Here is a 9,293-nt window from a genome sequence, read left to right on the forward strand (position 1 = left end):
CCCTGGGTTAGGGAAAGGAGGAGCATGAGCGATGCAGGTTTGCAGAGTGGGTGCCGGAGGGGAAAGATGGCATGCATACAAAAGGCATACCTCTGCCATCCCTGGGTTAGACGGGACCCTGCCTAGGGCTCTCTCCCCGTACAAACCTGGGGAAAGTGAGGAGAGAGTGGCGGGGGTGGCAGCCACACATTTGGTCCCATCACGGGGCTTCTACCGAGCCCATCTCTGGATGCCTTTGCTGCTGCCCGCAAGGACTCAGGCGACTCAAGCCTGGGCAGGGACAGAAGTCAGAAAAGAGAAGGCTACACTGCCATCTATCGCCAAGGACAGCCTTATGCACTGAGCACCCACAGGTCCATGTTCACCTTGCATCCCTAACGGGGTGGATGGAGAAGCCCTGGGTCTTTCCTGGTTCATGGCCTGGGGCAGGGACTCACAAGAGGATGAGAAGGATAAGACTGGCCAAACACCAAACCACCAAGCTCTTCTGTCTCCAGACAATTGCCCTCAAGCTGCCCTGATCTCTCACATCCAATGGTGGGTAGAGCAGAGAAGGAGATAAAAGCTGTCCTGGGGTGGGCAGAGGAACATTGAGAGAAGGGGATAAAGAGAGGGGGGCATGGAGGGGGAACAGAAAAAAAAAGGCAATGCGGAAACAGAAAGGGGCAGAGGGAGAGCAAGGGGAAGAGAGAGAAAAGAGAAAGGGATGGTGAGGAAAACAGGGAAAGAGAAAGAGAGGGAAAGAAAAGAGGTATAGAGGGTGAGGACTGAGACAGGGCTAGGTCTCTGAAAGAACGCAGAAGAAACTGCTAGAATTGGTGCCTCCATAGGGCACGGGCAGGGGGAGGAGGTCAAGGGTGAAAGACCCTTTTTGTTGTTGTCGTTTTCACCTTTTGGATTTTGGTCCATGTGACTGCATTACTCGTACGAAATAATGGTTTGATTTAAAAAACCAGTTAAGGGGCGCCTGGGTGGCTCAGTCAATTAAGCATCTGACTCTTGATTTCGGCTCAGATCGTGATCTCACGTTTCGTGAGTTCAAGCCCAGTGTCAGGCTCTGTGCTGGCGGCATGGAGCCTGCTTGGGATTCTCTCCTTCTCCTCTCTGCCCCTCCCCCCTCTCAAAATAAATAAACATTAAAATAAATAAATAAACAGATAGATAATGAAAAACAATCAAAGGACCAATCAAAGGACCCCAGTTTTGCCAACTTCTGTCCATGTGGCTGCAAGCAAGTCACTTGCTAGACTCCTGGTCTAGAACACGGGACTGTCATCAGCTACATCGAGGGTTGTTTTGTGGCTCCAGGAGATCTCGCAAACAAGTCTCCCAGCCCTGGGTCCGGGGCACAGAGAAGTGTTGCAGGCCCCGGCAATGAATGGGAGTGACTTTGGAAGCATTCCATCCCATCTCTGAGCCTGTTCTCTCTTCCACGTCCCTCCCGCCGAAAGGACAACCACCAACCTCCCAAAGAAAACGCTATTATACGAGTAGTACACGAGCCAAGCCCTGAGTGTATGTTCACTGTCTCACAGTTGATCCCTCCCTGGACTTCATGCCAGGATGACCTGGTCACCACCACCCCCTCCCCCACCCCAGCCCCCATCAATCCAGAGTCAGGAGAGACAGGGACAGAAAGGTTAAGAATGGAGGCCATGGCCCTTCCCCCAGTGCTGGAAACGGTCACTTTATTGGTTGGAAAAGACAAAAGCTGTGCTCGGCTCTGGAGGGAGTGCAGAGGCCAGAAAGAGGGGAGCCCAGCTGGGCTGGAGCCAGGTAGGGCCGGGCAGAAACTTCCACTCCCCCACTCCTCGGGTGGTGGTGGCTAGAGCTGGAGGAAGAAAACCATAATAATACATCAACAGCAATACGCAAAATACTAGACAAGAAGACAGAGCTTAAATTCTGGACTAAAACCCCCCCGACTCCCCCCTTCCAACACACACGCACAGCAAAGCCTCACCTTCCTGAGGCCCTGGGGCTCTGCCTGCACTTCTCTGCAGGTCCTGGACTCACCTCTTCTGCTTCAGACCTGCCCGGGACATACCTGGGTAACCGTGGCCCAATTGACCGCTGGGGCCTTCCTGAGGGACAGCCATCATTCATCTCCCTAAAAACCCTTCTGCCGCCAGGAAGTTAGAATGTCTCCGTTCCTTGGGTTAAGCTGGGATTCGCTGGTCAAGGAGATCTTATTGATCTCATTTTACAAGCAAAATAATTGCAGCCCCGGGAGGTAAAAAGGCTAGTGAAGTGAAATCCACACCCGGGTCTTCCTGGCCACCAAGTCCAGCCACCTACTGGCAGTCAGGGAGGCAGGAGATGACTGGCATCACTGAAGAGCTCTGGGCCCTTGGAGACCGTGGTTCCCTCCCAGGCACTGAAGGGACACCTTGAAATAGCACCCACAGGGCCTCGGGCACACCCTCCCCTCTCTGTAGCCTCAGTCCTCTCACCTGGGCAATACCGGGCCCCACCAGTGGCCTGTCAATCCCCCGGGGTGAGGGCTTATCAAGGCAGCCCCACCATCAATACTGAGATGTCAACCAAAGGGCACTTCCAGGTTCTTGCTCCCCCTGCACCTCACCCCACAACCGACCTTCCAGTCGTCCCTGAGGGCTGGCCAGGATCATCCCTCTGCCAAGCCTGCTCCCTCCCACCACCACGCCACCTCCCACCCCATGAGGCTTTCTCCTCTGTTCCCCCAGCGCTCAACCCTTCCCTCAGTGCAGCACTGATGACAGGCTCTCGGAGTGTCCGTCCATCCGTCTGCCTCAGCCACGGGGCTGCAAGCCCTGTGACGAAGGGCAGTGGACACCTTCTGCCCCAGCACCTGGCACAGAGACCTGGTCACAGTGCCCGACGTCCCCAAGGGCCAACCAAACACGAGCTTGGGGTCTTGTATTTACTCCCTCACACTTACCCTAGGACTTGATATTGTTTTATTTTTAGTTGTTACTAGAGGAAGAGAGGCTCCACAATCCTTTCCTTACATGGGCAGAGCCACCAGAGGTGGCCAGATGTGGCCCCGGCCTGCTACAGAGCAAGTGCCCCTCACACTTCAAATATACATTTGATGTCTGCCGTGTGTGTCCTGAGAAGCCACGCTTTGGGCGAAACTAAGGATCAGCCTTTGGCCTCCCACTGGCCACATGCAAAGAGGTTCTCACCTCCCCACCTGCTCCTCGCACTGTCCACTGTCCTCTCTCCCAGGGCACAGCTGCTCCCCCAACTGCTAACTTTCTAAGTGCATGCTAAGGCAACAGAGGAAATCTCTTTCCCTCACAGCCCAATTCATCAGCTGTCCCCTCTGCCTTCACATACGTCCCAAACATAGCCACCTGCCTCCCCTGGTCTATCACCTCCCAGCTGACTCTCGCAGGAGCCTCCTAGCTGGTCTCCTGCTTCTGCCACTGCCCCTCTACAGCCTATTCTCCACCGGGAAGTCGGAGCAATCATTTCCAAATCTGAGTCAGAGCACGTCCATTTCCACGGCGGCCACATCTCTGGGTCAAGACTAAAGTCCTGTAATGACCTATCAGGCCCCTAAGACGTGCTCCACTTACCCGTGACCGACCTTCCTCTTCCTGTGCCCTCCTCGCTCTCACCCAGCCTCCTGGCTTTTCATGAAACACCAGGGATGCTCCTGCTTTTGCACCTGCTGCCCCTGGCCTGTGACACTCCCCCCAGATATCCTCACGCTCCCTCCCTCAAGTTCCGGCAAGTCTTTGTTCAAGTGCTGCCTTCTGGGTGGGACCTTCCCTGAGCATTCCTGTGGGGAAAAAAAAAAAAACGGCAACCCCACTTCCTGCCCACCCTGCCCCACCCCTACTCCCCTTCTTTTTTTCTCCGGGGTACTTTTCTCCCTCGAACATTCTACAGAATCTACTTCCTTATTTATTTTTCTTTGTTGCCCATTAGCACATAAAACCCGTCAGAGTTTTTGTCTGATTTGCTCACTCATGGGCCACCCTCAGTACCCAGGGCCGTGCATGGCACATGACAGATAACAGATACTTGCTGACTGGATGAAAGCAAGTAAATGGACAGACATGAACAGAGCTGTGTTCGCCAGGTCCTCCTTTTCAACCGTCTTTACCCGTAGGCATCAGTGCACTTCCTTCCCCCCTCCCACCTACCTCAGAAGATGGGAGTGATGCAGGACATCTTCCCGCAACCATTGTAGCAGCATTTCAACAGGCCAGGACACTGGCTGTCCACCTTGCACTGGTGCTGGCAGAGGCCGAGCTGGGGGAAGTCAGTGTTCACGTAGGGGCAGGAACCTTGCTTTTCTGGGGACAAAAAGGAGCAACGGGAAGTGGGCAGAGGTGATGCTGGGAGATGAACACTCCTCCCGGCACCCCCCCCCACCCTGCCCCCGTGTCACAAACAGTAAAGCTGCCCGCCTGTCTGAGTTGATCCCAGAGTCGCCTAGCAAGACCGTCTGCAGACCTCTCCTCCTCCTGCTCCCTCCACCCTCGATTTTGAAATCACAGGACATCAGGTCGAGGCCCAGCTCTGCCTTTTCCTATCTCTGCGGCCTAACGTGGAGAGCAGAAATGTCCCAGAGCCGCTGTGCCTTCGGGTGCTACGTGAAATCAGCGCTGCCCACATCATGGGGTTGTTGTGAAGCCATGGGGGCCATGCACATGCACTCCTCACCGAGAACCAAACTGCTTTGCCACAGTGATGAGAATGAGCACTGCTGAGTTAGCACTTGCTTACCTCCTACCGTGTGCCAGGCATTATTCTCTGCACTCGACATATATTAACCCCTCTAATCCTCACAATAATTCTACAAGAGGGAGAGGTACTGTTAATATTTCCTCAGGTTACAGATGAGGAAACTGAGGCACCAAGAGGTTAAGTAATTTGTCTATTACTCCACCCATGGAGGCAGGACTGGAAACCCAGGAATCGGGCTTCAGGGTCTGCGCACCAGACACCCTGCTGCTTCGTAAGCTGTGCACGTGTGAGGGTTTGCACACCCACGGTCTCTTCACTCACTCCACGCCCCCCCCCCCATATACTCTCTCATCCGTGGCTCACTCACAGACAACACCGCAGAGAAGTGCTGCTTACAGTGTTCTTGGTGTAGATCCATTACCTCCTCTAATCCTCACATCAAGTATTTCCTCTGTCGGGGCTGTTTCTAACCCTGCTCCTATCTCAGACCAGGAAAGTGAGGCACAGACAGGTGCCACCAACACCACACCGCTGGTAAGAAGCAAAACGAACACCTGAGCCCAGACTGTGACCACCCATTTACACACACACACACACACACACACACACACACACACTCACCCTATGCTCAACTTCCTGGGTCAAGGAGAAGGGAGCTGGGCTCAATTCCCAGAAGCCCCAGAAGCAAGCCCAGCCAAAAGTCAAACACAGGCACAGAAGTGGCTGATTAGCTGCGGAGGACAGGAGTGGCTGATTTCCTAGCACAAAGAAATCCATTCCCTTGCAAAGGGCAGGAGATCTGGATACTGGGCTTCTCTGGGACAAAAGGGAGTCGGGAAAGGGTTACCGACAAATCACGCCACTGTGTATAGAGTATCTACTCTCCACAAACACATCTTCAGTGTGTTATTTCATTTAGCCCTCATGTTAATCCTACAGGGTTTGGGATTATTATCCCCAGTTTGCCAAAGAGAAAGCAGAGGCTTGGAGAGGTAAAGCGACTTTCTCAGGATCACATGACTAGCAGATGGCAGAACTAAGATCCTAGTCCAGGAGGCCATCTGGTTCCGTCCCTCTTCCTGCCTCAGTCTGTCCATCTGAGACAAGGGACCAGAGAAGATGGCACCTAACAGTCAGGCACTCCTTCTGTCCCCAAGGACCTCTCTCGTCTGTCTGTCTGTGTGTCTGCCTCGTGCTTCCTCTCTCTCAAGCTCCACCTCTCCTTCTGGTCCTCCTCTCTGTGCTCCAGGTTAGAGGCCTCCAGACCCAGGAGCTGCTGATGGGCAGCTGATCAGCCAGCTGATGGGCCAGTCGTCCCTCCACCTCTCCGCTTCCTTGCTCATAAATCTGAGGTCTCTAATTATAAACAGTCCCAGCCACTACTGGTATCTTGGGAGAAATAACAGACCATGAAGATCACAGGGGTTGTATCCTGGATAAAGACCAGTAATCACAATACCTGGGTACCCCAGTCATATCCCTGCTTCTAGCCCTCAGTTTTCCCTCTGAGAAGTGAGAAGCTTGGATTCCACCTTGTCTAAGCCCATTCCCTGCTCTGATGACCGTCCCCATAGCCTGGTGGGAGGGTAAGCTCTAGCAAGGACCTTTTGTGGATCCCCCAGGTGTTCACATAGTTCCCTCTCTCTCCTTACAGTGGAAGAGATTGTTTTAAAGAGGAGGAAGGGGGAAGGGGGTAGGAGTCCCAACTTCCTTCAAACCAGCCTTCCAAGAAGGGGCAAAAGTTGAACTTCGCTAGGACTCTTGCGGAGCTACGGAGTGACGGTGCGGCCTGGGCAAGAGCCTTTCTCTGACGCTCACAACCACATCTTTAAGATGGGCTCGGCGCTCCGCTAATTCTGTAAGGTGTCTTTCCGTCTGGACAGGGGAAGCCAGGGGAGTCTTGCCAGTCCAGGCGCTCCAAGTCCTTCCGCCAGAGCTGGGGGACGCCCCAGGGGAGGGACTCCGAGAGGCCCGAGCGCCCCAGGTGTTGGGACCCAGCCCACTCGCCTGCCCCGGGCTTCCCTGCGGCTCCAACCAGCCGCGGAGGAAACTGCGAACCGGGTGCCCTGACCTCCGGAAACACCTTCCAGCCTGTGCTTGCCCGGAAATCCGTCACGCACCGGGGAATGGAATCCGGCCAGGGGTGGGGGACCTCCCTTCCCCCGCTCCCCCGCTGCGCTTCAGCGACGCCTTTGTCCCCCCCCTCCCCCCGCCCGGGGCCCCGAGAGGGAGCGCACGGCTGATCGGGTTCCATCCGTCTCCACTCTGCAGGGGTCCCTGGGTGCGGCGGGAGCGTCCCCCTGCCCCGATCGCGGCGCCCTGCCTCCTCCAGCGCACGGCGCCCTTCCCCGCCCCGCACGGGGCGCCCCGGGGTTACCGTCGGGCAGGTGGCAGATGGTGGCGCAGCCGGCCTGGCAGCACTTGAGGTTGTCGGCGCATTGGGCGTCCGAATGGCACTCCTGCGTACAGTTCAGGTCCGCCTGCAGCTGGGGGCACACGCCCGTTTTCTCCGCTTCTCTGCCTGGGAGGCCGACGGTCAGTGGGGCCAGGAGCCCTAGTCCCGGAAGACGCCCACCTGGGGCCCCAGATCGTCAGCTCCTAGGAATTAAGTCTCTGGCCCTAGGCGCCCCCCTTACAGCCTTCAGAGGGCCTCACCTCCAGGCCCGGGGTCCCCGACACTTGTGAGTACAGGGTTTACCTAACCCTTGTCCTCAGAGCCCTCAATCCTCGGGGGACCCCCCCCCCCCCCGCACAGCTGAGCATCTAGAAGCTAACGATGTGTGGGCAGAGGGTCCCCCCACCCGCCACTAAGTCTCCACCTTCGGCACAGAGCCTCTGCCCCAAATTTCAGTCTTCGTTGGTCTCCCCCACCTCCAGCACATTGTACCCCACACTTTCAGCTCCTTCAGGCACCAGGGAATCCTCAAATTTTGGTCTTCACGGGTGTCCCTACTTCCGCCCCCAGGAATCCCCATTCCTCCAGCTCTCAGAGAGGCTACGTGCAGCTAGCCCCGGGCCTGTCCTGGCGCTCCGGGAGCGGCCCCTCTGGGCGCCGGGGTACCCCCGCCCGGCTCACCTGGGACAGGGGAGAGGCCCAGCAGCAGCAGGCCGAGGAGGAGGGGGACGGCGTGAAGACCGGGGCGGCAGGCAGGCATGGTGCTGCGCCGGGCGAGGTGCAGGTGTGAGCCGCCGCCGGGATGCGGGGATTTAACGACGCGCGCGGGGAGGAGTGGGGCAGGGGTGGGGCGACGCCGGCGGGGGGGGGAGAGGGCTCAGCGGCCACCGCGGGCGGGCTGCCACCTCACTCCGTTTCACAATCCCCCAGGATCAGATGTCACTCTTGGCCCCGGTGGGAACCAGGAACCTGAGCGGCTTCCAGGCCTGGCGCAGCTAGAGACCAGCTGCGGCCAGACCCTTGTCCGGCTCCTCCCTTCCCTCCTACCCCCTGGGGCCTGAGCACCGGGCTGCTGTGGCGAGGGCCGGGCCCCTGACTCCTGAGTCTCCCTGTAATGCCCGGAGAGGGAAGGGCAGGGCCCACAGGAAAAAGCAGTAGAGCCTGGGGATTAAGTGGTTAGATTTGGGGCAGCTAGATCAGCGTGTTGAAGGGTTAGTGATGGAGGGCTAGTGTAGTGATACAGAGCACACGGTAGGGGCTACAGAAAAAGCAGTTGTTTTAAATAAATGAACCCATTTGGCACAGAAACTGAGGCCCATGAAGGTGAAACCCCTTTTAAGAGCCTCAAACCATTTTGGACATGTTTCTCCCTCCCTCACCTTGTCCTGTCCTTTTCTTTCTTTCTTTCTTTCTTTCTTTCTTTCTTTCTTTCTTTCTTTCTTTTCTCCATCTCTTTTCCACACCAACACTCTGTCAGGGCTGACTGTGTGCCAGGCTCAGTACTCATGGTCTCATGGAGTCTCATCCATCTTCCCAGCAGAGCTATGAATCGAGAATTACTATTATCATCAGCTGTATATGCCAGTCAGAGATTTCGACCTTTCCCTCAAGGTCCCATGCAAAGCTCTAGAGAGAAGGTTCTGGACCCACATCTCCCTCCCTTCAAGCCCTTGTGTTTTTTCCCATTCCATCATAAATATTCACTAGGTGCCTACCACATGACACATATCGGGCAAGACAGTTGGTGCAGAGAAATGGAAGGAGCCATCTGGCGTTGACTGCGCGGTGGTGGGGTCTGGGTATGATTTCATCTTCATTATGTCCCAGCTGAGGAAACTTGAATGAATCACCTCCCTGTTCTGAGCTTCCACTCTGTCATCCACAAAGATGGCGACCGTATAAGAATTCAGGGAGAACATGAATGTAATGTTACTGCCATGGACCCGCTGTGTACTCACTGAGGGCTGGGTCCACTTGATTGATTGACATAGGAACTCCAGCCTGGACACACAGCACGTTGTAGATCAGCGAGTGTGAGAGCTCGATAAATGGTGTCTCCTGTAACCAACGAACCTGATAAGTATATACCCAAGCTTTAGAATCCAGGCTGGCAAAGGTTAGGGTTAGCCAGGGCATTAGACAAGACCCTTCCTGCACCAACAATCTGAGGCTCTGTAAGCCCCAGGAGGTCTTTGCTGCTGGAGGCTAGAGGGTA

At 55.8% G+C, this 9,293-nt stretch overlaps 1 protein-coding gene across 2 annotated transcripts; it reads right to left on the reverse strand.

The window, feature by feature from the left end:
• Window positions 1-1,677: 1,677 nt before the first annotated feature.
• Window positions 1,678-7,891, reverse strand: WFDC2 (WAP four-disulfide core domain 2). Of its 2 annotated transcripts, none has more exons than XM_047853516.1 (4): window positions 7,760-7,891; window positions 7,061-7,204; window positions 4,137-4,289; window positions 1,678-1,831 (listed from the first exon to the last, which is right to left on the reverse strand). In XM_047853516.1, exons 1-3 carry the CDS (start codon window positions 7,836-7,838, stop codon window positions 4,138-4,140), a joined length of 375 nt encoding a protein of 124 aa, XP_047709472.1. In that variant the 5' UTR covers window positions 7,839-7,891; the 3' UTR covers window positions 1,678-1,831; window position 4,137. The 2 variants fall into 2 exon arrangements, with proteins under 2 accessions (XP_047709472.1, XP_047709471.1); XM_047853515.1 differs by having other exon boundaries at window positions 7,061-7,258; window positions 7,760-7,871.
• Window positions 7,892-9,293: the final 1,402 nt, after the last annotated feature.

This window comes from Prionailurus viverrinus, chromosome A3, assembly GCF_022837055.1.
Source record: "Prionailurus viverrinus isolate Anna chromosome A3, UM_Priviv_1.0, whole genome shotgun sequence".
Taxonomy (NCBI): domain Eukaryota; kingdom Metazoa; phylum Chordata; class Mammalia; order Carnivora; family Felidae; genus Prionailurus; species Prionailurus viverrinus.

Bases quoted from the DNA above. Each gene is read 5' to 3' on its own strand.
- WFDC2 (XM_047853515.1), bottom strand. From the start codon at position 7,838: ATGCCTGCCTGCCGCCCCGGTCTTCACGCCGTCCCCCTCCTCCTCGGC. The intron at 7,259-7,759 runs GTGAGCCGGGCG...CTGGGGCCCCAG, and splicing joins GGGCCTCTCCCCTGTCCCAG to GTGGGCGTCTTCCGGGACTA. The intron at 4,290-7,060 runs GTAACCCCGGGG...TTTTGTCCCCAG, and splicing joins CATCTGCCACCTGCCCGACG to AAAAGCAAGGTTCCTGCCCC.